The sequence below is a fragment of the Phocoena phocoena genome, chromosome 16 (assembly GCF_963924675.1).
Source record: "Phocoena phocoena chromosome 16, mPhoPho1.1, whole genome shotgun sequence".
NCBI classification, from domain to species: Eukaryota; Metazoa; Chordata; class Mammalia; order Artiodactyla; family Phocoenidae; genus Phocoena; species Phocoena phocoena.
This window is the reverse complement of record NC_089234.1, coordinates 62995432-63023038: the sequence shown is the minus strand read 5'-3', so window position 1 is coordinate 63023038 and position 27607 is coordinate 62995432. Positions and strand designations below refer to the sequence as shown.

The following is a 27607-nucleotide window of genomic DNA, read 5'->3' as shown; positions in this document are numbered from 1 at the left end:
ATAATTTTAGTATCAAATAGAGAAGAAGCTAAGTAGCATAGGGAAAGGATTAAAAATATGACTGTGGGTTGGTGATTTTTTTTTTTAAATATATTTACGAAGTTTGGTTAACTCATCCTCCTCTTAGTAAATATACTGTCAGCTTTCATACATATTCATCAGGGACTTCTTCACAATTGACTCCATTGATAACAGCAAACCATTAACACCCTGACAAGTGTAGGCTTGGCATGTCAGCTTTATTCCTCATGAACTCCCCAGCTGGCCAAAAGCTGCTTCCCTCAGCGAGAACCAGCCCCCGGAGTGGATCAAAAGCACTTTGTGATGCGTTCAGAGGACTCTTGGGCAGTTGAGAGTCCCCTCTGTCTTTGTCCAGCTGGGAGCCCTGACGTCTCTGTTTTCTCCCTGATCCCTCGTCCAGGCACCGGCACCAATGCGTGCTACATGGAGGACATGAGCAACATCGAGCTGGTGGAAGGTGACGAAGGGAGGATGTGCATCAACACCGAGTGGGGGGCCTTCGGGGACGACGGGGCCCTGGAGGACATCCGCACCGAGTTCGACCAGGAGCTGGACCTCGGCTCTCTGAACCCCGGGAAGCAGCTGTGAGTACCCTGCACTGTAATCTGGGCATCGGCACCAGTAAATGTCCACTTACTCAGGTATGCTGTATACCTGGGAGGCTTCTTAGCTGTGACTTGTTATCCATCACAGGGAGTTTATGAATCAGGCCTTGTATTTCAGTTTCACTGGACAGATGAGGAAAGTGAAAGCCAAGGAAATTGAGTGATTCGAATTCAGTCCAGAGGTAGGGGAGATACAGCTGTGAACTGAACGAGGTGTCCTGCCTTCTTGGCGCATTTGGATGAGTGGCCACAGAACAAACCAGTGCAGCCTGAGGAAGCACACACTCCTCATTTGTGTTCCCCTTCCGCCCCGCCCCCTCCTTCTCCGAGGCCTTATCATGCAGCACCTGGTGTGAGGCCCTCTCAGTCTCAGGTCTTGCCGAGCCTTTCTCTGCTCTCATCCCACACTCACCTGTGGTATAAGTGTTCGGGGTCTGCCTCAGCTCTGCCTGTATGCTGAGCTCCCTGAAAGCGGCTACACCTGTGATTTTCCTTTCCTTTCTACACATAGGGTCTTACACATTATTGCAGTTCATTAAGTGTTTGTTAAAAAAAAAAGTGTTGAATGAAAAAACGCTTAAAATTTTAAAAATAATTTCAGACTTACAAAAAAGTAGTGAAAATAGTATAAAATTCCCCTTCACTCAAATTCCCTAATAGTAACATTCTCTCTCTGTATATATGTATATACACAGACACATAAAATACACATATACATAAAATACACATATGTCTATATAAAATTATTTTTCTGAACATTTGAGACTAAAATCGCAAACATAATATCCCTTCACCCCTAAATACTTCAGAGTGTATTATCTGAAAAGAATTACATTCTCTTATATAATTAAAGTATAATTGTCAAAATTAGGAAATTAACACTTAATCAGTTCTAATCTCTCATTTACAGATCTTATTCAAAACTCACCTGCTGCCCCACTAATGTCCTTTATAAAAAAAAAAATTTTCCTGGTCCAAGTCCAGGATCACACATTACATGTTGCTGCCGTGTCTCTTTGGCCTCCTTTAATCTTCTGTAATATCTGTTTGGTTTTCATGATCTTCAAGCATACAAGCCATTTATTTCACAGAATGTCCCTCAACTTGGATTTGTCTGACGTTTCCTCATGATTAGATTCAGGGGATGTATTTTTGGCAGGACTATCACACAAGTGGTGTGTGTCCTCCCCTGGGCATCGGATCTGGAAGCACATGTTGTTTGTTCCGTTACTGGGGATGCTAACTCAGATCACTTGGTTAAGGGGATATGAAAGAGGTTTCTGCACCATAAGAGGTTTCTGCACCACATTCCCTCTATAATGAATAAGTATCTGGTGAAGAGATACTTTGAGACTATGTAAATATCCTGTTTCTCATTAAACTTTCACTCTCTAGCTTTAGCATCTGTTGATGAATTTCTAGATCCATCATTCCCTGTAGGTTATTAGCTGTTATTCTACTATAAGTAAGAGCTTTCCTATCTCCTCCATTTATCTACTTATACTAATATGGATTCTTTTTTAATTTACTGGGTTATAATTCCTTCCTACTATATTTCTTTGGCTATTCAAATTCTTTTCAGATTTAGCCAGTGGAAGCTCTTCAAGCTAGTCCCTGTGTCCTTTTGACGTGATTCCGTCACTCTTTAAGTACTTCCTTATTTTCTGGCACAGTAAGATGCTCTAGGCTCGCCATGCGTTTTCCCAGCCCCAGCCCTGAAATCAACCATTTTCCCAACAAGCCCTGGTGAATAAATATTTTAAGTACCTCCTAGAAACCACTCAACACTAGAAGTGCATACCTGGGGAGCAAATTTCTGCTTTGGATGCACCTGGTCCCCAGCACACACCCATTTCACTGGTGACACAGAGCAGCCACAGCCCAAGGAAGTGGTGCCATTTTGGGGACTTTATCATCCTCCTCCTATCCATTTCACTTAAAATAAATTCCACTCCCCCAAACCCAACCTGGATTTCTTTTGATTGTCTTGTTTCTGCAATGTTCTAAGACTTTATATGCAATAGATAAAGCTGATTAGGAAACAGGTTGTCCTTGATTTTGTATCTTATGTTTGCAGAATAAAAATTATATTTGGGACTTCCCTGGTGGCGCAGTGGTTGAGAGTCCGCCTGCCGATGCAGGGGACACAGGTTCATGTCCCGCTCCGGGAAGATCCCACATGCCGCGGAGCGGCTGCGCCCGTGAGCCATGGCCGCTGAACCTGCATGTCCGGAGCCTGTGCTCCGCGACGGAGGGGCCGCAGCAGTGAGAGGCCCACGTACCGCAAAAAAAAAAAAAAAAAAAAAAAAAAAAAAAAAAATTATATTTAATAGTTTCCTTGGGAAACAGTAAGTAATTGCTTGTTGTATGCAGACTGAGAGTCCAGGTGTAGGTAGCCTGGTGAGATATTTCATCCATATTATTGTAGAACCTCTCTGGAGCTATCCAAGCCCATCTCACAGACACAGCATGTTTCTCTCTTGGGCAGAAACATGTGTAGGAGTTGGAAACATTTGAAATTTGGATTTGTCATGCTGTGGTTGGTGATCCTGGGAAAGTACCTGAAGTCTCTGAAGTTGAGATTCCTTATGCCTAATATGAGAATGGCACCCCCATGACCAAGGGTGATTTGAGATAAAGATTTTTGGAATCAAGCACTTTGTGATCAGGAAAGAATCTTTGGTTTCCTCTAGTTTAGTCCTCGCCTTTTACAGGTGAGAAGAATGTAGCTCAGAGAGGATGAGTGGGCTCCCAAGGGTACCCCAAGCTGGGACAGGGACTGAGGCCTCTTGACCTGTAAAGAGGCCCTTCCACTACTCATGCTCATGGGCTTTGGGAAAGGATGCTGCATAACCAAAGGCATTGCTGCCACTGATCTGTTCACCAAATTGTAGGTTTGAGAAGATGATCAGCGGCCTATACGTAGGTGAACTCGTCAGGCTCATCTTGCTGAAGATGGCCAAGGCAGGCCTCCTGTTTGGCGGCGAGAAATCCTCCGCTCTCCACATTAAGGGCAAGATTGAAACACGGCACGTGGCTGCCATGGAGAAGTAAGCTGCTGGCAGGGTCCCTTCCACTTTGACTCTACGGAGGGTTAGGGTGGGCAACCAAGGAGTGGTGTGCTCATGGTGGTGGTGCACAGAAGGAACCAGATCTTCCTTCTTCACAGGATGATTTCATACCTGGACACAGCTTCAGGTGGATTAGCAATGCCTGCCATGCCTCACATGTGCCTTCTTGTTGGTTTCAGCAGCCAGGGATTCTGCTGTCGGAGGTCTGCACCCTCCGCATGTTTTGTTACCTTTTTCCTCACTGAAGTGGTGACATAACTTTTTTTTTTTTTGCGGTACATGGGCCTCTCACTGTTGTGGCCTCTCCCGTTGCGGAGCACAAGCTCCGGACGCGCAGGCCCAGCGGCCATGGCTCACGGGCCCAGCCGCTCCGCGGCATGTGGCATCTTCCCAGACCGGGACACGAACCTGTGTCCCCTGCATCGGCAGGCGGACTCTTAACCACTGCGCCACCAGGGAAGCCCGGTGACATAACGCTTTTAGGATCACAGACCCCTTTGAGAATCTGATTTAAGTTCTGGACCCTTTACCCCCAAAATGCACATTTGCACGCCATTTTGCTTATAATATCAGGGCATCCTTGGACCCTTTAAAACCCAAGCATGGAATCCAAGTTAAGAATTCCTGCTTTAGCAATAACCTTCTCTACCTGGTGCTGTCAGGGACTGGCTTTGGCTTTGGCTTTGGTGATTAGGGGGCTCACACAAAGGTGTGCAGTGGGGAGCTGACTGGTGGTGGTGGCTGGCCCCAGTCGACCCCGGATCCTGTTCCTCAGGCTTAGAAACCCTGGCATTGCTCTGAGCTTTGCAATCAGCTTGGATTCTGAGTTCAACAGGGTGACCTCTGACTTCCAGAGTCTGTGTTTATGCAGAGCTTGGCAGAGACTGAGTTTCTGTCAAAGGCAGTATAGCACAGGATGCTTTAAAGGGTGGGCTCTGTAATCGAACTGCCTGAGTTCAAATCCTGCCCCTTGCACTTACCAGCTTTGTGCCTGTGGACAGGTTACCTACCCTGTCTGTGCCTCAGATCTCTCTTCTGTGCAATAGGATAATGACAGTACTCCCCCCAGGATTGTTGTGAGGGCTGAGTTCACACATGTCAAGTCCTTAGACAAGCACCTGGCACATAGTGTGCAATAAATAGTGGCTGCCGTGATCATTGGTGAAACCGTCATTATTATCACATGACTCTGTGCCAGCCTGTTTATTTTCACAGTCCTGAGAGGTGGGAATGCTGGCTCTCTGAGGGGGACTCCCACGGGATGGAGAAGTGTGGTCCTCTCATTCCTATACCCTGGCTAGGTATAAAGAAGGCCTGGCTAATACAAGAGAGATCCTGACGGATCTGGGCCTGGAGCCTTCAGAGGCCGACTGCATCGCGGTCCAGCACGTCTGCACCATCGTTTCCTTCCGCTCAGCCAACCTCTGTGCAGCGGCCCTGGCAGCCATCCTAACACGCCTGCGGGAGAACAAGAAGCTGGTGCGGCTCCGGACCACGGTGGGCATGGATGGCACACTCTACAAGATCCACCCCCAGTGAGTGCTGGCCACCGGCCCACACCCCCGGCAAATGAGTCCAGTCTGTCTGCTTGGAACCGAGTCCAGTTTTGTCTCTAAACTACGCTGCTTCTCTGGGTTGCTGGACCCAACTGCCTTCTGTGGTTCTGAGATTACAGGGGAAGGGGTGAATTCAGAGATTACATTCATCTAACTGGCTGGGTTGCTTTAGGGGATCATTCTTAAAGGAATATTCTGCTAAAACCAATTGCCCAACTAGCAAAGCCGTGTATTTATCCATCTGTCTATCCATCTATTCATCTATCCATTATTATTATTATTAAATACTTGCTATGTGGTAAGATTGGAAAGCAAGATACACCCAGTTATACATGGGGAAAAATCAGGATGGCAGGGGTTGCCAAATCCACATGAAAGATACCAGTAGGAAGACAGTATCGTTTGAGTCTACTTGGGGGGAAAAAAATAACAGCAGTAAAAGACACTATTCAACTATTCATTCTTTCATCGCTTTTATCCTTTTGCCTTTATTCCTCAAAGTTTCATTAAGCACCGGCTACTTGTCAGGCTCTGTTGTAAGCTCAGTAACAGAGCAGTGAAGAAAACCCAGTCCCTACCCTTATGGAGCCTAAGTTCTGTTGGGCTGGCAGACAGTAAACAAACAGGGAAATGAGAATTTCTCAGAAGGAGGGAGCACAAAAGTCCCTCTGACTAACAGAGGTGTTATTGGAAGTCAGGTGGGTACACCTGGGAAGAGCTAGGGAAAGAACCCTTCCCCTTTGGGCAGAGATGATGTTCAGCCAGTACATTATGTGTGGACATGCCCTACTGCTTATAATATTAGTGATAAAATAACCACTTCTTTGAGCCTTCCAAGTGCCTCTTCCACTGTCCCAGCTGCCCTGGTCCCCACCCCTAGTCACCTCCATCTTCCCCCTCCATCCAGCAACTGAAGGGGTGAGCCTTGGCCCAGCAGGGCTCCCCGGGAGCCCGTTCCTCTGCTACACCTGTGTCTGTTCCTATTGGCTGGGCCCGGGCCTTTATGATTTTTACATATTTTGCCATCCCCCCTCCACCTCCAGATACCCAAAACGCCTGCACAAGGTGGTGAGGAAACTGGTCCCGAATTGTGACGTCCGCTTCCTCCTGTCGGAGAGTGGCAGCACCAAGGGGGCCGCCATGGTGACCGCAGTGGCCTCCCGCGTGCAGGCCCAGCGGAAGCAGATTGACAAGGTGCTGGCTTTGTTCCGGCTGACCCGAGAGCAACTTGTGGGCATTCGGGACAAGATGCGGGTTGAGCTCGAGTACGGGCTGAAGAGGGACACCCACCCGCTGGCCACGGTCAAGATGCTGCCCACCTACGTCTGCGGGATGCCAGATGGCACAGGTGGGCCGTGCACAGCTCCCTTCTCTGATGGGCCACCCAGAGCTCGTATCAAAACTCCTTAAATCCAGTTAGGTCTTTTGTTTCAAGAGCCTTGGGTTCATGTCTGTAATGGAGGGAGGAGGGTTGGGGTAGAAGGTTAATACTCTGCTCAATCTGTTTGCTTTGGCTGATCCACGGCACTGGCAGTGAAGATTACCTAAGTTAGGTTCCATGTGTGTGAAGACCCAGATGCTGTTCCTAGGGGCTACCATCTGGACACTTGGAGTGTCTGGCTTGTCTTCCACCCTCTTCTCTGGCTCTCTTCTCTCCTGGGGCTTGGCTCTCTTCCTCTCCCCTCTCTTCACTTTCTGCCCCTGACTTTTCTGATACTTGATCCTTCTCCTGGTTCTCTGTGCTCGTCTGACAGTAGCCACAAAACAGTGAGGTCAGTTCTTTAGACAGGTTACTCCACCTCTTTGAATCTCATGAGTCTCAGCCAGATATAATGACCTTTGTAAAATGCTTCATATCTTTAATTTGCTTTTGAACGTTTAATTTCATTTTGTGCTCACACCTACTCTGTATGTTAGAATGATTCCCATTTTATGGATGCCAAAACTGAGACTCAGAGAGGTTAGGTGACATACTCAAGGTCACACAGTTGTACTTGGAACCTCTCAACAACAAAGATCTTTTCTAGAGCCAGTATCGTTTGAGTCTACTTGGGGGAAAAACAATAAGAGCAGTAAAAGATGCTATTCAACTATTCATTCTTTCATCGCTTTTATCCTTTTGCCTTTATTCCTCAAAGTTTCATTAAGCACCTGCTACTTGTCAGGCTCTGTTGTAAGCACGGTAACAGAGCAATGAAGAAAACACAGTCCCTACACTTATGGAGCCTAAATTCTGTAGGGCTGGCAGACAGTAGACAAATAAACGCCAGGTGATGCCGTGTAATGACAGGGCTATGAAGAAAAATAGACCACCGTCAGGGGTAAGAGAACTGGCTGAGAGTGAGGTCGTTGGCAAATTCAAGGAACAGCAACATGACCAGTGTGGCTAAAACAGTGAATGAGGCAGGGAGAGAGGTGAGGAATCACACAGAACAGACTGACATGCTCTGCAATGTCAGAGAACCGAGAGGCACTGCACTGGGGGGCCCTGGACGGTGATGGGCGTCAGACTCGATACAGTTTCTTATTATTAGTCAGGTGGGGGTGTGAGAATCCAGGGAAGGGGCGAGCAGGACAGAAGAATCATTTCATGCTCAGGATGAACAGCTCCTCTAGGCCATATGACAGGATGGAAGCACGTTCCCGAGTCCATTGTAGTCAGGTAGCCTGGCCTGGATTCACCCTCAGAGCCTCCCTGAGCATAAGTATCATGTGTGGCCTTTACCAGACAGCAAGAAAAGCAGGCTGGCCTCAGATGGGCTCAGGGTGCCTGCCCAGTGCCCTGACACTGTGCTTGGTGACCACCACACCCCTTTGGCCCATGAGCCCCAGGCAGGCAGGCTCTGGATCTGCTCACTTTCAGCATCACCTCTTCCTCCCAATGCCTGCACACAAGGCCCTGCTCAGTGCGTGCTGGTGGAATGCATCCCCCACTTTCTCCACCACAGAGAAAGGAAAGTTCCTCGCCCTGGATCTCGGGGGAACCAACTTCCGGGTCCTCCTGGTGAAGATCAGAAGTGGACGGAGGTCAGTGCGAATGTACAACAAGATCTTCACCATCCCCCTGGAGATCATGCAGGGCACTGGCGAGGAGGTAAGTGCCGGGCAGGGGGATCCGCACTCCAAGGTGCCAGCCTGCCACCCTGTACAGTGCAGGCCTGGCATGACTCCTACTCTCTCCCTGCAGCTGTTTGACCACATTGTGCAGTGCATCGCTGACTTCCTGGACTACATGGGCCTCAAGGGAGCCCAGCTGCCTTTGGGCTTCACATTCTCATTTCCCTGCAGGCAGGCAAGCATTGACAAGGTAAGACGGCCCAGCCTGGTGGGTCCATTCCCTCCTACACCTGGGGAATCTCAAGACAGCTCTGAGTCACTGTTCATGGGCCGTGGCCGCTGAGCCCACGCGTCCGGAGCCTGTGCTCCACAACAGGAGACACCACAACAGTGAGAGGCCTGCGTACCGCAAAAAAAAAAAAAAAAAAAAAAAAGATGATACAAACAGCTGGAGAGATACACCATGTTCTTGGATTGGAAGAATCAACATTGTGAAAATGACTATACTGCCCAAAGCAGTCTGCAGATTCAGTGCATTCCCTATCAAACTACCAATGGCATTTTTCACAGAACTAGAACAAAAAATTTCCCAATTTCTGTGGAGACACAAAAGACCCCGAATAGCCAAAGCAATCTTGAGAAAGAAAAATGGAGCTGGAGGAATCAGGCTCCCTGACTTCAGACTATACTACAAAGCTACAGTAATCAAGACAGTATGATACTGGCACAGAAACAGAAATATAGATCAATGGAATGGATAGAAAGCCCAGAGATAAACCTACACACATATGGTCACCTTATCTTTGATAAAGGAGGCAAGAATATACAATGGAAAAAAGACAGCCTCTTCAATAAGTGGTGCTGGGAAAACTGGACAGCTACATGTAAAAGAATGAAATTAGAAAACTTCCTAACACCATACACAAAAATAAACTCAAAATGGATTAAAGACCTAAATGTAAGGCCAGAGGCTGTCAAACTCTTAGAGGAAAACATAGGCAGAACACTCTATGACATAAGTCACAGGAAGATCCTTTTTGACCCACCTCCTAGAGAAAGGGAAATGAAAACAAAAATAAACAAATGGGACCTAATGAAACTTAAAAGCTTTTAGACAGCAAAGGAAACCATAAACAAGACGAAAAGACAACCCTCAGAATGAGAGAAAATATTTGCAAATGAAGCAACTGACAGAGGATTAATCTCCCAAATTTATAAGCAGCTCATGCAGCTCAATATTAAAAACACAACCCAATCCAAAAATGGCCAGAAGACCTAAATAGACATTTCTCCAAAGAAGATATACAGATTGCCAACAAACACATGAAAGGATGCTCAACATCATTAATCATTAGAGAAATGCAAATCAAAACTACAATGAGATATCATCTCACACCAGTCAGAATGGTCATCATCAAAAAGTCTACAAACAATAAATGCTGGAGAGGGTGTGGAGAAAAGGGAACCCTCCTACACTGTTGGTGGGAATGTAAATTGATACAGCCACTATGGAGAACAGTATGGAGGTTCCTTAAAAAAGTAGAAACAGAGCTACCATACAACCGAGCAATCCCACTACTGGGCGTATACCCTGAGAAAACCGTAATTCAAAAAGAGTCATGTACCACAATGTTCATTGCAGCACCATTTACAATAGCCAGGACATGGAAGCAACCTAAGTGTCCATCGACAGATGAATGGATAAAGAAGATGTGGCACATATATACAATGGAATATTACCCAGCCATAAGAAGAAATGAAATTGAGTTATTTGTAGTGAGGTGGATGGACCTAGAGACTGTCATACAGAGTGAAGTAAGACAGAGAAAAACAAACACCGCATGCTAGCTCATATATATGGAATCTAAAAAAAAAAAAATGGTTTTGAAGAACCTAGGGGCAGGACAGGAATAAAGACGCAGACGTAGAGTATGGACTTGAGGACACTGGGAGGGGAAGGGTAAGCTGGGATGAAGTGAGAGAGTGGCATGGGCATATATACACTACCAAATGTGAAATAGATAGCTAGTGGGAAGCAGCTGCATAGCACAGGGAGATCAGCTTGGTGCTTTGTGACCACCTAGAGGGGTGGGATAGGGAGGATGGGAGGGAGACGCAAGAGGGAGGAAATATGGGGATATATGTATATGTATAGCTGATTCACTTTGTTATAAAGCAGAAACTAACACACCATTTTAAAGCAATTATGCCCGAATAAAAACTAAGAAAAAAGAAAACAACTAGAAATAGAACTACCATGTGACCCAGCAATCCCACTACTGGGCACATGCCCTGAGAAAACTATAATTCAGAAAGAGTCATGTACCACAGCATTCATTGCAGCACTATTTACAATAGCCAGGACATGGAAGCAACCTAAGTGTCCATCTACAGATGAATGTATAAAGAAGATGTGGCACATATATACAATGGAATATTACTCAGCCATAAAAAGAAACAAAATTGAGTTATTTGTAGTGAGGTGGATGGACCTAGAGTCTGTCATACAGAGTGAAGTAAGTCGGACAGAGAAAAACAAATACGGTATGCTAACACATATATATGGAGTCTTAAAAAAAATTTTTTTTTCCTGAAGAACCTAAGGGCAAGACAGTAATAAAGACACGGATGTGGAGAGTGGACTTGAGGACACGGGGAGGGGGAGGGATGGGCTGGGACGAGGTGAGAAAGTGGCTTGGACATATATATACTACTAGATGTAGAATGGATGGCTGGTGGGAAGAAGCTGCATAGCACAGGGAGATCAGCTCGGTGCTTTGTGACCACCTAGAGGCGTGGCATAGGTAGGGTAGCGGGGAGATGCAGGAGAGTGGGGATATATGTATATATATAGCTGATTCACTTTGTTATATAGCAGAAGCTAATGCACCATTGTAGAGCAATTATACTCCAATAATGATATTGAAAAAAAATTAATACACATGGGAAGGAGGAAGCTGTGTGCAGCTGTCCATGGTCCTGAATGATCCAGGGCACAGGTGCACCTCCTGACTCAGGACACTGCGCCTTCAGGCCTCTCTCCCAGCAGTTCTGACAGGTTCATGAAGACACAGCTAAGAAGGAGGGGAGACCAATGGACAGCTGGGAGCAAAGCCACTGATGGCTGGGGAGAAAAAAGAGAGACTTAAAAATTGAAGTATAGGGCTTCCCTGGTGGCGCAGTGGTTGAGAGTCTGCCTGCTGGTGCAGGGGACGCGGGTTCGTGCCCCGGTCCGGGGGGATCCCACATGCCGCGGAGCGGCTGGGCCCCTGAGCCATGGCCGCTGGGCCTGTGCGTCTGGAGCCTGTGCTCCGCAGCGGGAGAGGCCGCAGCAGTGAGAGACCCGCGTACCACAAAAAAAAAAAAAAAAAAAAAAATTGAAGTATAGTTGATTTACAATATTATATTAGTTTCAGGTATACAACATAGTAATTTAATATTTTTATAGCTTATACTCCATACAAGGTTATTAAAAAATATTGACTATATTCTCTGTGCTGTACATTACATCCTTGTAACTTATTTATTTTTTACCTAGTAGTTTATACCTCTTAATCCCTTTCACCTATTTTGTCCCTCTCCTCACTCCTCACCCTTCTGGTAACCACTAGTTCCCAAAAGAGAGACTTAGGTGTGGTACATATATACAGTGGAACATTACTCAGCCATAAAAAAGAATTAAATTGGGTCATTTGCAGAGATGTGGATAGGCCTGGAGACTGTCATACAGAGTGAAGTAAGTAGAAAGAGAAAAACAAGTATCGTACATTAACGCATATATGTGGAATCTAGAATGAACTGGTTTGCAAGGCAGAAATAGAGACACAGATGTAGATAACAAACGTTTGGACACCAAGGGGGGGAAGTGGTGGAGGGGGATGAATTGGGACATTGGGATTGATATATACACTAATATGTATAAAATAGTAACTAATAAGAACCTGCTGTATTAAAAAAATAAAACTCCAAAAAAAATTAGAAATACTTTTTCTTGGTATTATAAAAATTATACATGCTAATTTTAGGAAAATTAGAAAACATAGGCAAACAAAAAGGAGAGACCAAAAGGTACCAGTAATCTTGTACCCAGAGGGAACCACTGTCAACCCCCTGGTGTATGCATTGTTCCAGGCCTTTTTCCAGATTTGAGTGTGTGTGAGTTTTAAAATAATAATAGAATAAATTACCATCTATATTTGTTTAATGTGAGTTCACTTAACAGTGTATGGTGAGCATCTTTCTCTAACATCTAACGTCTCTTAAAGCATTATGTTTTTATGGTTGTAGAGCATTTCCTATATTGATGTACAAGATGATAGATCCATATTGTTGGAATGACAGGATGCCTCTAGTTTTTCCTGTGAAACAATGCTTTGATTAACATTTTGCAGCTTTATCACAAAGATGTGATTGATTGGGTAAATTAGAACTGGCCTTTGTTCTGTGCAGTCATGGCCAGGGAACATGAGTTGACCCTTGATAAATATGAATTGCTGCAATTATTCCTCAGCAGTAGACCTTGTCTGAGCATCACGCTCTGTGGCACCTCTGGGCCCAGTGTTAGGGCTACAGATGGAAGCACAGTCAAAAGCATTTGACTACTAGTCAGCTATAGTGCCTTGCATCTATTTGATGCTGAGATTGTGTAGTGGTCCCAGCAAACTATTGCTCAAATGAATTTGCCCTCCTTTCTTACAGGGAACACTCATTGAGTGGACCAAAGGCTTCAAGGCTACTGACTGTGAAGGGGAAGATGTGGTGGACATGCTCAGGGAAGCCATCAAGAGGAGAAATGTACGTTATGGTGTTAAGGCTCATGCCTGACCTTGACCCTTCCCCGAGGCCCCTCTGCTCTGCCCTGCCATCCTATACCCAGCCCTGTGACTCTGGCCTCTGCCCACATCAGGCTGATGTGCCCCTCCTGAGCCTGTTTGGCTTGCACATCCTACTTATAGTAGAGCTGCTTCCTTTGCAGGAGTTTGACCTGGACATAGTCGCAGTTGTGAATGACACAGTGGGGACCATGATGACCTGTGGCTATGAAGATCGTAATTGTGAGGTTGGCCTGATTGCAGGTAAGTGATCAAGCATGTCCTATTGGCCTACTCCCATCTGATCTTTTAGAGGTTCCCTTTTAACATAGTGAGGGGCAGGGGGCCATTGTTCCATTACGTAGAGGTTCTGAAGCCAGCTTTCTCCAAAGTAGAGACAGAGTTAAGGTTGAGATTCCAGGTCTCCTAATTCCCAAGTCTTTACTTAACATCTTTTTCCCTAAGGGTCCTAAGCCAAGGTTTTCTTTTCTGTTGAGGAAGGAGAATAACATAGAAAGAGGGGACTTTCAAATTAGCGCCTTGGGGCAGATTATTCTGGGAGGAAGGAGACCCCAGTTGGATCAGGTTGGCACGGGGCTGAGGGAGCTAGATTTTCATGTTGGCTCCAACATGCACCTCCTCTGTTCTCTGACCTCTTCTGGCTGTCAGGATGCACAGGATGGAGAAGAGTTGGAAAGAAACCTAGGAGAGAAGAAGGGAGTGGTCTGAGGTATGATATAGGCCTTTTAAGGGTCTTTTGGAAAAGTCTGGCAGTGTTTAAGGGCAAGGGTCGATTCCAGGGGGATACTCTAACAGGTGAAGGGACAGGTGGTATTTGAACAGGTGGAGACAGGGATGATGGGCATGCTCAGTGACAGGCACAGGTTAAGTAATCACAGAATCTGGGAAAGTTGTTCCAGCTGGTTGTCTGGGCTTCCTGCATTTAAGTAGTACATAGAACAGGAGATGGGGATATATTGAGATGTCTTCAATGCCAACTAAGAGGTTTCATCTCACTCCAACACTTACCTACTTTGTGACCTTGGGCAGGTTGCTTATTCTGTCTGGACTTGAGTTTCCTCATCTGTGGGAAGGGCTGGGCTAGATCTAGGAGGACAAAGAGGTAAGATTTGTTTGATTGATGATAATAGTTGCCTGGACTGTTGTGTTGAGAATAGTTCTGAGACCAGGTCATGGACAAAGGAGAAGAGGGTGGCTTTCAGATGCCAGGTGTCTACTTATCCAAGACCAGATGATTCCTCGTGGTCCCTTCTAGCTCTGACTGCTAATTCTGTGACTGCTTGGAGCTTACTTGGTGTGCCTGTGGCTTATCAATAATCATGAGGAGAAGGAGGAGGAGGATAATGATATCACAGGTGCCAATTCTATGTGGAGGAAACTTACGAACATCGTCTCATTTTTTTTTCTTTATAACAAATCTATAAAGCAGGTATTATTTCCTTTTTACAGATGAAGTAATTGGCTCTCTGAAAGATGAGATACTTGTCTAGGGTCACCCAGCTATGAGTGTAACACCCAGTTGTATCTGACTCCAAACCTAAATTCCTATCTACTGTACCCTGCTGGCTCTTTAAGACGTAGTGGTGTCTTTTGAAGACTAAAGTCCCATCTTGACCTTTTAGGAACAGGCAGCAACATGTGCTACATGGAGGAGATGAGGAACATTGAACTGGTGGAAGGGGATGAAGGGAAGATGTGCATAAACACAGAGTGGGGAGGATTTGGAGATAATGGCTGCCTAGATGACATCCGGACCCAGTACGACAAGGAGGTGGACGAGGGGTCCTTGAATCCTGGCAAACAGAGGTGAGGAGGGCAGATGTGTGCATTTATGCAGGTTGTGCAGTGTACGACTTCAGCAGATCTAAGGGGGCGCTCCATGAGATAACATGTTACAGACACCATAGTTTGTATATTTATGACAACTCTCCATCAGATGTTAGTGAAATGTCTTATTTGAACAAAAGCATAAAGTTATGACAAGTTTCCAACAAAGAGAAAGAAGGTGAGCCTTTTTCTGATTACCACAATGTACCATAAGGTCTAGTGGTGGCTTTGGAAGTGAGGCAGAGGTTGTCAAAAAGTCCATTCACTGTGGACTGGGTGTCACAGAGGTGGGACATGGTGACTTACTGGGCCCTCTCAAGATGGGCTTCTAGTAGGTCCAGTTTAGAGGTCAACATCCTTAGTCTTTCAAGAGCAGGCTGCCAGGTTGGTGATCTCTGTTATTCTGGGGGTGGGGAAGTGGCTGCAGGTGATGGGTGGGAGTCCTGGTTCTCAGCCATGACGTTGTGTTCCAGCATGGGTCACAGTCACTTTGTGAGGTGTATTGCAATTGATAACCGTACTAAAAATACTGAAAATAATGATGGTTTAAAAAAAACACAAAACAGAGTACATTTTCACTTGCATTCTCACATACCTTCTTGAATAGGAGAGAAAGGGGTAGACAGGGATAGAGCTAGCGTATGGTGGATTGATCATTAGCCTGAGCCCATCCATTACGACAGGAATTGGCAAACTTTTTCTGTAAAGGACCAGATAGTAAATGTTTTACTGTCAGGCCATATGGTCTTTGTCACGACTAAACCCAGTGTCTTACTATATAATATAAGATGAAAATATACATTTATCATGATGGATGATATCCAAGTGGAAAATTTGAGCAGATAGGAAATGTAATGGGATGCCTGGGCCACAGGTGCCTCGCTGACTGTTGAACTGAGAAAACTCAATAGGAAGAGGCTTGACAAGACCAAGACCAGCCCTGGTGGTCCCTCACCTTCCTTTGGCACTCGTCTTTGTAGGTGGGAGGCAGGTGAATTGTGGTCAGCCCAGCTGAACCAGGGACCGAAACACAAGGGACCTTAACAAAGGGCCTTATCTCTAAATCCCAAGTTGGGGCATCCAAGTTTTATGTCTGAATCCACTGGAAGCTCACGTTTTTGGAGTGAGAGTTCAAGGGGGCAATATACTTGAATTCACCTGCTGTCACCATTATTTGTCTAAGTGTCAGTTCTTTAGACTGATGAGGTCCTGAGCAGTTAAGAGAACACAAGTCCAGCACGTAAGTCTCAGGCACACTCAGATTTCCATTTGACCCTGCAAGCAGTGGCAGTCCAGCTCTGCATCATTGTTATTAATACTGTCACACATACCTGGGCAGCGTGCCTGATCAGTGCCTGTCGGTTGCAAAGCTCCTTTTTCTCTTGCACCTTCCGCCTTGGAGCTCACAGCCTGATAGAAAGGGGGAAGGGAGCTAACATTTTGGACCACCCTTGGTGTGTGCATACAGTTTAAATGTGTTATCTCATGGAGCAAAAGCTCTAGTGGAACAGATTTCTTCAAATACAAAGCCAAGGAGAACTAGCTTTGGGGCCAGGAAAGGGACTCACTTTAGCTTAGTGTCTACTGTGCAGCAGACGGTGCCTCCCAGCAGTCTTGTGGGGTCAGGGTTTTGCTCCCTGTTTTATAGATGATGGTTTAAAGTGCTTGCTCAGGTCATGCAACTAATGTGTGGCAGAGCTGGGACCTAGTTCTTGCTCAATATGGCTCCAAAGCCTGGTCTTCCCACATCATACTGTCTCCTGCATGCACTTCTCTGGGCCTGCTGCCCACTCTGACCCACTGCAACCCAGGCAGCTGGTGGATGCCAATGGCGTGCCTTCCACGCTCTGACTTGTGATCCTTTTGGATCACACCACTCACCAGCACTGATTTTCCTGCTCTCGCCAACCTTATCCCTCTTCTCTAAACAGATACGAGAAAATGACCAGTGGGATGTACCTGGGGGAGATCGTGCGACAGATCCTGATTGACTTGACCAAGCAGGGTCTTCTCTTCAGAGGGCAGATTTCAGAGCGTCTCCGGACCAGGGGCATCTTTGAAACCAAGTTCTTGTCTCAAATTGAAAGGTGACTCGTGATCAGTTTCACCTGCTCGGCTTGATGTGACAGGCCCTATGTTGGATGTGCCGCTGTCACACCAGGTTCCGGCAGATTTGAAATTTAAAAATAAAAAGAATAAGGGTCTGGCTGGGCATAGGGTTGCCTCCTGGGGTTGCTCCCTCTCTCCAGCTGTATCAGGACCACAGCACCCAGCTGAGGGTCCAGCAGCCTGTCTGGGCCCCAAGGTTCCTAAATGGTTACACAGGAGTTAGCTTAGGCTAAAAAATGATCCTCTTTTGATCCTGAAAAATGATGTGCTCACACTTTATTCTTTAAAGATGATGGGACTTCCTGGGGGTGGCAGACCTTCTTGAATCTCAGCTTCTAAGGCATCCTGCTCCAATCTTACCATTGCTTGGATCATTTTCTTCTCCCTCCCGCTTGAGCATCTAGGGATGGGGGCCCGTGAGCCCTGCGGAGCGGGTTCTAGGACCCCAGGAATAGGTCCTGACATCCTGCTCTGCTTGCCTGCAGCGATCGGCTGGCCCTCCTCCAGGTCAGGAAGATCCTGCAGCAGCTTGGCCTGGACAGCACGTGTGAGGACAGCATCGTGGTGAAGGAGGTGTGCGGAGCTGTGTCCCGGCGGGCAGCCGAGCTCTACGGTGCCGGCCTGGCTGCCATCGTGGAGAAGAGGAGGGAAGACCAGGGGTTTGAGCACCTGAAGATCACCGTGGGTGTGGATGGCACCCTGTACAAGCTGCACCCGCAGTGAGTGCTCCAGAGAGGCAGGGGTGGGGATGCTGAGGCTGAGTGTGGACCCTGGTGAATCTGACAGACGAAGTGCAGGCCCTGGGGGCTCTGCTTCCTAGTGCTGTGATGTGGGATGTTCACCACCCTGTCTGAACCCCAGGCTCCTCATCTGTAACAGGCAGGCAGTAATAATCTCTGCCTCCTAGGCCTGCATCAGGGTTGAGTGAGTTCCTACATGAAAAGTGCTCTGCACAGTGCTCAGTAAATACAAGTGATTATTATTAACACAGTCTCACCTGACCTCCCAGGGAGCAATGAGAACTGACTGTTTTGCACAGTACAGAGCATGTGACAAGTATGAGCTCAGAGTCAGGAGGCAGAAGGATTAAGAGTGAGTTTGAATCCTGGCTTCACCACTTAGAAGCTGGGGGCCCCAGGGCCAGTTTCTTACCCCCTTTGACCCTAATTCTTTATCTCTAAAATGGTGACAAAAATCATACCTACCCCATAGGTTGTCAGGAGAATTAAGTCAAATAGTGTCTGTAGACTACGTGGCACATCAAAAAGAGGCAGTGAAAGCTTTTATTTTTATTTAATGTTTTATATTTTGTTTTGGGGATGAAGAAAAGTATTAGCAAGCTTATAAAAATTTCCAATCCTGCTGAAATATATACATGAGCATATTATTACTGTAATCCTTGATGCTTAGCCCTTCCTATGATGCTGACTAATTATCCAGAATAACTGACTAATATCTTTTCTTCGTTTTCCCCTTGGGGGTTACATATTTTTGGTGTGGTTCCTACAAGCCTCTTCCTTTGAACCAAGACCTGACCAAGGGACAGAAACCACATGACCATTTCAATAGGTGCAGACAAAGCAGTTGATAAGAGCACTCAACAAACTAGGAATAAGGGAGCTTCTTTAATCTGATAAAAGCATCTATGAAAAACCCACAGCTGACATCATACTTACAGGCGAGACACTGGATGCTTTTCCCTTAAAATTAGGATGAAGACAAGGATGTCCACTCTTGCCACTGCTGTTCAACATTGTACTGCTTCTAGCACTGCCTCCAGATGGTTGTGTGGTTTTGTTTCTCAGTCAAGTTTTGATTCAAGGGAGAGGCTCATAGGAACCAGACCAAAAATATGTGACCTCAAGCAGAAAATCAAGGGTGAGTCTACACAAGGCAGTTAGGCAAGAAAAAGAAATAAAAGACATCTATATTGGAAAGGCAAAACTAAAACTGTCTTTGCAGATGACATGATTTTGTATATAGAAATCCTAAGGAATCCACAAAAAACTATTGGAAGGAGCCGAGAAACAAATTCAGCAAGGTTTCAGGATGCAAGATCAGTGTACAAAAATCATTTGCATTTCTATGCATTAACAATGAATTATCTGAAAATGAAATTAAGAAAATAGCATCAAAAAGAATAAAATACTTAGTAGTAAATTTAATAAAAGAAGTGTAAGGCTTGTACATTGAAAACTACAAAACATTGTTGAAATAAAGAAAACCTAAATAAATGAAAAAACATCCCATGCTAGTGGATTGTAAAACTTAGCATTGTAAAGAGAGCAACTTCCCAAATCTTTTTTTCTAATTGAAGTATAGTTGACATGCAATATTATATTAGTTTTAGGTATACAACATAGTTATTTGACATTTATATACATTACAAATTGATCACCACAACGTCTAGTAACCATCTGTCACTGTATAAAGTTATAGCAATGTTATTGACTATGTTCTCTATGCAGTATATTATATCCCCCGACTTACTTATTTTATAACTGGAGGTTGGTGCCTCTTAATACCCTTCATCTATTTTGCCCAACCCTCTAGTCCCCTCCCTTGTGACAATCACCAGTAGTTTGTTCTCTGTATCTGTAACTCTGTTTCTGTTTTGTTTGTTCATTTGTTTTGTTTTTTAGATTTCACATATAAATGAAATCATCTAGTATTTGCCTTTGTCTGACTTATTTCACTTAGCATAATACCCTCTAGGTCCATCCATCTTTTTGCAAATGGCAAGATTTCATTCTTTTTATGGCTGAGTAATATTCCATTGTATATATATATACCATATCTTCTTTATCCATTCACGTATTGATGGGCACTTGGGTTGCTTCCATATCTTGGCTATTGTAAATAATGCTGCCGTGAACATAGGAATGCATGTATCTTTTCTAATTAGTGTTTTTGTTTCCTTTGGATGAATACCCAGGAGTGGAATTAGTGGATCATATGGTAGTTCTATTTTTAATTTTTTGAGAAGCCTCCATACTGTTTTCCATAATGGCTGCACCAATTTACATTCTCACCATCAACTGATGAGTGGATAAGCAATCTATTTTCCATCTATGCAATGGAATATTACTCATAAAAAGGAAGAAGTACTGATACACGCTACAACTAAGTGCTGATGACGCTTCTCTTTTTCTTTCTTATAGCTTTTCTCGGATATTGCAGGAAACTGTGAAAGAACTAGCTCCTCGATGTGATGTGACATTCATGTTGTCAGAAGATGGGAGTGGAAAGGGAGCAGCTCTGATCACTGCTGTGGCCAAGAGGTTACAGCAGGCACGGAGGCAGAACTAGGAACCCCTTGGGGTTGGGCCGCATGTGCCTTGGATACTGACCAGCCTTTCCTCTGGCAGATGAGTTGGTCAGAGACCAGCAGGCAAGCTTCTGGCTGACTTCACCTTCTGGATAGCCAAAAGAGAACCCCAGGTTCTTGGGTACTCTTAGCATTTTGTTACTGGTTTTCAAGGGCATTAAATGACATCTCCGTTTGGCATGTTTGGACCAAAGATGGGCCAACTTATAAAATCAAAGCATTGGGCCCAAGAGATCCCCTTTCAGCAAGTCTTTCAGTTGAGACCTGAGCTGTTAGTTCTCTGTGGCTTTGGGTCCTGTGGCTGCTGGGCTCGGAAACAAATACACGATCTGCCCATGTGGCCTGGCTGGCTGAATTCCCCACTGGGATGCTTCAGCCATTGCTTGTAATAGATTGAGCTATCTACTTGTGGATGCACATTTGAGAGGGATAGGGGCTTAATCAACTGGAGATCAGATCTAACTTGTCATTAACTTGTCATGTTGACTTCAAGCATGAAGAGAGAACAAAAACTTTGGAATATTCAGCCCCAGGATGAAGAAGCGTTGATGGCCAGGGAGCCCTGTAGGAAACTTGTCATGCTTAAAGTGAGTTATATCAGCACCCTGTAGGATTTTGTTTCTCAGTAAACGTGTGTGATGGGGAGGGTGCTGTTTGGGGCACCTGTTATCATTTTACATGTGGTTTTTGTCACTGCTGATAATTGTTTTAAGGACTGTTAGGTATATGAAATCCAGTAAATGAATAAAAATATTTGATTTCCCAAGAATCTTTGCATGAGGTTTTAATATTTCATCTGGGAGGCTTGCTTGGTAACTTCACGCTCTGTTGGTGGAATGAGGGACCCATAGAGTCAGAAGTTGCTGACAGCATCTCTCTAGTTCAGACTTCTTACCAACAGGGGAAAAATATATGGAATATCTTCTATAATATCTTTGACAGATTATCCAAATTTCATTTAAATGAATACTTCCTGTGACTGGGCATTTACCACATGATCCTACAACTATTGCTTTTTTTTTTTTTTTTTTTTTTTTTTGCGGTATGCGGGCCTCTCACTGTTGTGGACTCTCCCGCTGCGGAGCACAGGCTCCAGACGCGCAGGCTCAGCGGCCATGGCTCACGGGCCCAGCCGCTCCGCGGCATGTGGGATCTTCCCGGACCGGGGCACGAACCCGTGTCCCGCGCATCGGCAGGCAGACTCTCAACCACTGCGCCACCAGGGAAGCCCAGCTGTTGCTTTTGAACAGCTGGAGTTGACCAGAAGTCCTTTCACCCTCCAAACTAACCTCTGCCTCTCTGGAACTCGGCCCCTCTCACATGCCCCATCAGTCTCCATTCTACCCTCCAGAACTAAGAGGAATTGGCCTGTTCCTGACCATTTTCCCAGTGGACATCCTCTCTCTCTTTCTCTTCATTTCATCACCTACCCCACACCTCTCTGCCCTTTATCTGAACCACCCATAACTTTCTACCTTGTCACAGAGTTATCTGTATGCATTTCTTATTTGGCCTAGTAGACTGTAAGATCTTTGTTAGATACATTTTTCTTTTGCCCCAGTGAACTCAGTGCTGTGCCATTCTTATTAAATACTTACTGGATGGAGGCATGATTGAAATAAAGTGTTCCAAGAAATTTTTCTTAGAAAAAGTGGAGACCATTATCATGGGAAACAAACTGAAAAGAATAATATTCCAGATCATCCAGGTTGATTTACTCTGATTTATGTACTTATTCCTAGTGCTAATTGTCACCATGTGCTGAAGCAGGATGTTCAGACAGAGAGAATGGAGGAGGCTGGAGGAGGGTAAGAGAGAGGCCAGCTGAGGCTGGGGACAGATGAGGGGGCTGAGGTTCCCTGGGAAATATTTTTTCATACATTTATGAAACAGGTGTGGAGATACTGTTGTGGACAGGTTCTAGATTTACCAAAATGAACTTGTTTTGTATTTTAGAGTTATACCTCTCTGCAGAGATGTTGTGTGGATTTGTTAAAATTATGTTTTTGTATTTTGAGGTTATGCTTCCTTGGGGAAATGTTTCACCTTAACAGATTTTGTCTTAGTCAACCCCAAACCTTGTTGTCCTTGTTATCTTTCCCCAGTTCTCCTCTTCCTCGGTAAGACACCCCCAGCTCCAAGTCCCGCTCTCTCCTGGTTCTGCTGCGGCGTCTCTCCCTTTGCCATCCTACCTGGATGGATGATCTAGCCCAGAGTTTCAGGGAGTTGCACCACCACATTCTCCTACAACCTGGTCTTTCAGCACATGTTTGGTAGGTTCAAGGTCACCTGGCCTACTTGTTTTTCAGTTTTGGTCTCTTACAAGAAAGAGAAGCCCCAAGGTATCTATCCCAAGGTATGTAGGCAATCTTGTACATTCTGACTAATTGATAGCATCATAGAATCCTTGAACCAGAACGGAACTGCAGAGAGGGCAGACATCCATTGTGCTGTGTTTGGACAGGCCAGCCCTTGAAACACCCGGGGCAATGGAGGGCTAACTTCTCCTCAAAGTTTACTAGGTAAGACCAGCAACCACGCAACCAGGTAAACTGTCCTCGTGCAAATCCCACAGACATCCTCTTAGGAAGGGCTTCATGATCATCTACATTTTCTACCCCTGTGGTGACTCTCTGCCAGTAACCTTTTGGCTGGAAAGAGCTGATGAATATAGATATAAGAACTAGACTTTCCCCATGATTCTGACTCTCCAGAACAAATGACCTCATTCCCACTTGTCTGTCTCCAGAACTCTTGTTTCCTCTTCCTTCCATTAGCTGGAATGGGCACTCCATGAGAATAAGGACTTGGGTCTCAGTTTTCCTGTTCTCCCCAGAGCCTACCACAGTGGCTGGCATTGAGTAGCATTGGACAGTTCTCTAAATGAATGAATGAATAAATGCTAAAACAAGCACGTGAATGAATTATTGCTCTCCTTTGAATCACTCCATTCTTCTGTCTCAGCCAGTGGCACTTGAGCCTTATACACAGTAGACACTCTATAAATGATAGTTCAACAAATGCTAAGCCCTGTTCTAGGCACTGAGGACCCAGTGAAATGTAAGGTACCATTCCTGCTTTGTGAGAACTCACAGGCTAACAGGGAAGGAAAGACATATAAATATATGCTTTACAATATGGTAAACAGGAACAAGATGAACACACAATTCGTGACCATGTCCTGCATCCTTTAGATTGGGAACTCTCAATCTCTGTGTGTGCGCGCACATGTATGTGTGTACACATGTGTGTGTGCGTGTGCACCATAAACCCCTTTGGCAATCTTATGAAACCTATGGATCCTTTCTCAGAATGTTTTTAAATGCATTAAATACCTAGGATTACAAAGGAAGTCAGTAGTAGTGAATTACAGTTATTAGAATATTAAAGTGGTAGTATGGTAATAGATGTGCTTATTTGTTAATGCATTCTATGACAAGTTCCAGCAGGAACCTAATAACAATCATAATTTTCCTGATGAGTGTAAACAGTATTTTGAGACATTTGTAACAACAGCACATATATGAAAACTTCCATGGTTCCCACTGGAGACAAAGTTACAGGTGCTGCTAAAACTACTGTGGTTTGCTGCCCACATTCATAATGGATGGAGAGGCTAAATTTCAATTAGAGGTGATTGAAATAAAGTTGAAACTCTTTTCCAGAGAAGTTTATGAACTCCTCGCTTTGAGAGTCCCCCCTCCCCACCCACCCCTCACCATGGGGCCCAGGTTAATCATCTCTGATCAGAATGTCCTAATAGAACTGGCACATTTAGGGATAGCATCTTAGATGGCAGAGAGGCACTATGCTTGGATTCAGAAGAACTAGGTGTGCTGTTTAACCTTCCTGAGCTTCAATTTCCTCATGTGCAAGAGGAGACTTTATAACAGCCTGACGTGGTTATGTGAACAACACAAGCTAAACTGTGGACATGTGGATAAGCTATGAGCCGTTTGTATACGTGTGAGGTGGTGTGTTAAGGTCGGTAGCCGTTGTTGGGGGCCCGTCTTATCATGGGTATGATCAACATTAAGGTCCCTCCAAGCCTATTGTCCGAACATATGGCTGGCTAATGACTGGCAACTGGGGGAAATGCATTTCTCACAACCCCTTCCTTCCACCTCTGACATCTTGATATTCCCTCTCTTGCCTTTTCACAGTTGAAATTCCTGGTGAACCATATTTTATTAGAGAAAGGAGGGGACTTGGGAGAGGTTGGGTAATAACAGGGCAATCTGGTAGCTCATATCTGGGGTGAAATAGGAGAGGCGATTAGAATAGAAGAGTTGGATTCTTTTCTGGTCCAGCCAGGGAAAGAATGAAGCTGGGGAGAAAGTGAAAATACTAAAAAATCTTCCAGGTTTTGTTTTTGTTTTTCCTAATGAGAAGGAAAGAGATAGGGAGAAAGGTAGGTTATTGACAACTTGGAATCAGCATGGCTTGAGGGATTGACCTAAAGAACAGGGATGGACTAAGCACAAAGGACAGTTCCAGCGTCTACGATTCACATCATGGTCTATTTGTGGCCCAGTTCCTAACAAGTCACCTCTGTGGTAGCTAGCATGGTCTAAAGTGGCCTTTCACAAAGTATGTTCACAGTTTAACTGGATGTTCCCAAGTTCACCAGTTCCTGGAGTCAGTCACCCTTTCCTTTAATACTTAAATAAGATGGCTTATTTCTCCATCCCACTTACTACAGAGAGGTCTCTCTCCCACCCTAGTATTTCAGCAATTCCTGGACGGAATGCTGATATCTTCCCTTTACTCCTCTAATTCCTGTCTCCAGTTTGCTTCCCCCCATCTCAATTGATCCCACACTTCCTGCAGCTACTTCCTCTCTGTTTTGCCGGCTGTGTGGAACTGTCTCTTTTTGATTCCCCAAAACACCGTTAACTCAAGGCCAGTGGCAGGAACAGACTTGGCTAAAGGTTTGGGGATTGTGGAGGGAGACTACATCACACAGTAGGAAACTACTTTAGTTTTTAATTTTTTTTTGGCCACGCCACGCGGCTTACGGGGATGTTAGTTCCCCAATCGGGGATTGAACCCGGGCCCTGGCAGTGAGAGCACCAAGTCCTATCCACTGGACCACCAGGGAATTCCCAGGAAAAAACTTAAATATGAAATACTAGATATCAAAGTTCTATGACCATCCCTGCCCCAGAGAACTTCTCACTGGCCATCTTTCTCCATAGACTCTGCTGGCTACATGTTTTATGGATTCTTCCCACTTTCTCTGGAGACTTCTTTCTCCTCTTCTGTGAATTCTGGACTCCTCCATAAAATGAAAACTTCCTATAGTTTTATTTTACAGAGTAAGTGATTCTCCTATGGTCTCAATCCACTCCTAGGGCAGCCCAAGGGACCACACCTTTCCCAAACAAAAAGGCCTGTTGAGGTGTTTGGATGAACACCTTTGAGAGAAATAGAAGGATTTTCTCTCTAAAAGGAATTATTCTTTTCTCTTAGAGTCAGGCTACAACGAGCGTTTTTCCTTGACATATAGTAAATTGCGTATATTTAAAGTGTATAATTTGATACAATTTGATGACATCATTACCACAATCGAGATAATGAACATTAACCACCAAAAGTTTCCTTGTGACCCTTTGTAATCCCTCCTTCCTGCCCCTCTCTTCCTCCCTCATACTTGGGTAACTACTGATTTGCTTTGTTTTTAATATAATTTCTTTTGCACTTTTTAGAATTTTATATAAATGGAAGCATACGTTGGTACACTTTTTTGATCTAGCTTCTTTCACTCAGCATACTTAGTTTGATACTCACTCATGCTGTTGCAAGTACGAAGTGTCCATTCCTTTTATTGCTGAGTATTCCATTGTGTTAATATACCACAGTTTGTTTATCCATTCATCTTTTCATGGGTATTTGGGTTGTTTCCAATAGCCAATAGTTTCTGACTATTAAAAATAAAACAGCTATGAACATTGTATACATACAAGTCTTTATATGGGTATATACTTTCATTTCTCTTGGGTAAATACCTCAGAATGGAAAAGCTAGGTCATTTGGTTAAATATTTAGGCAAAAGCCAAATTATTTTCCAAAGTAGTTGAACCATTTTGTTTCTTTAAGCTCCATTCATAAATGAAATCATATAGTATTTGTCATTGTCTGGCTTAGAATGTTGGTTTCTTTAAAAGTACCTTAGTAGGTTGTCAGTCTCTTAGGACTGATGTTAAGAAAGAGCTGTTCTGGTAATTGTATTGATGTTGTATTGCATCTGTAGATCAATTTGGGGTGAATGATCTCTTTAAGCTGTTAATTCTTCCTAGTCATTAACATGGGATGTCTCTCTTTTGATTATGTCTTCCCTGATGTTTTCCAAAAAGCTTTGTAATTTCCTATATAGGTCTTGCACTTTTTTTTAATCTTAGGTTTATTTTTAGGTAGTTTGTAGTTTTGTTGTGATTATAAATTAAGTCCTTTAAAAAATCTTTTAGTTCCTGATTGTTTGGTTGCTGATGCAAAGAAATGCAATTGACTTTAAGAGTAAATTGCAAAGATCATGACCCTTTACCCCTAAAAACGTCATCATGTATTTATTGGGAACAACAACAATCTCTTAAAAAACCACAGTGCAATTATCAAATTTAGGAATATCTTATTATTTCTAGTTATTTAGATTATTTTGAATTTTATGTATTGACAATCATATAATCCACAAATAATATCAGTTTTATTTCTTCTTTTCTACTCTTTTCACTTTTAATTTTCTTCTTGTCTTAATTTAGACCATCTAAATCATACAGTGCAATGTCGAAGTGAAGTGATGTTGGTGAGCATCTTTGTCTTATGCCTGATTTTTATAGGGTATACCCAAACATTTCCTCATTTAGAATAATTTTTGTGTATTTTCTCAGGAGTAACTTTTATCAGAGTAAATAAATTCTCTTTCGATCTCATAGTTTATGAAGACTTTATTTTCCCATGATCAGGTATTGAAATTTATCAAATTATTTTACTATGTCTATTGATATATCTTAATTTTTTCTCAGTTGCTTACAATAATGAGTACTATTAGTTTAATAATATTAAACCATCCCTGCAGCCCTGAGATAGATCCATCTTGGTCATGGTTCATTACTGTTTTTATAACTGTTAGATTTGATTTGCTAATATTTTATTTAGAACTTCTGCATCTTTATAAGTGGAATGAGCTTATAAACTTTCTTTT

At 44.2% G+C, this 27607-nt stretch overlaps 1 protein-coding gene across 2 annotated transcripts in view; it reads left to right on the top strand.

The window, feature by feature from the left end:
* Positions 1-21173, top strand: part of HKDC1 (hexokinase domain containing 1) — a 39404-nt gene extending 18231 nt beyond the window's left edge. The window contains exons 7-18 of one of the 2 annotated variants that reach the window (XM_065894637.1): positions 422-605; positions 3521-3676; positions 4999-5232; positions 6297-6601; positions 8202-8347; positions 8441-8560; positions 13009-13104; positions 13286-13385; positions 14765-14948; positions 16901-17056; positions 17564-17797; positions 20240-21173. In XM_065894637.1, coding sequence (XP_065750709.1) covers positions 422-605; positions 3521-3676; positions 4999-5232; positions 6297-6601; positions 8202-8347; positions 8441-8560; positions 13009-13104; positions 13286-13385; positions 14765-14948; positions 16901-17056; positions 17564-17797; positions 20240-20387 — 2063 coding nt within the window. In that variant the 3' untranslated portion in view covers positions 20388-21173. The remainder of the gene's footprint in view (positions 1-421; positions 606-3520; positions 3677-4998; positions 5233-6296; positions 6602-8201; positions 8348-8440; positions 8561-13008; positions 13105-13285; positions 13386-14764; positions 14949-16900; positions 17057-17563; positions 17798-20239) is intronic. The other variant, XM_065894638.1, reaches the window with a different exon arrangement.
* Positions 21174-27607: the final 6434 nt, after the last annotated feature.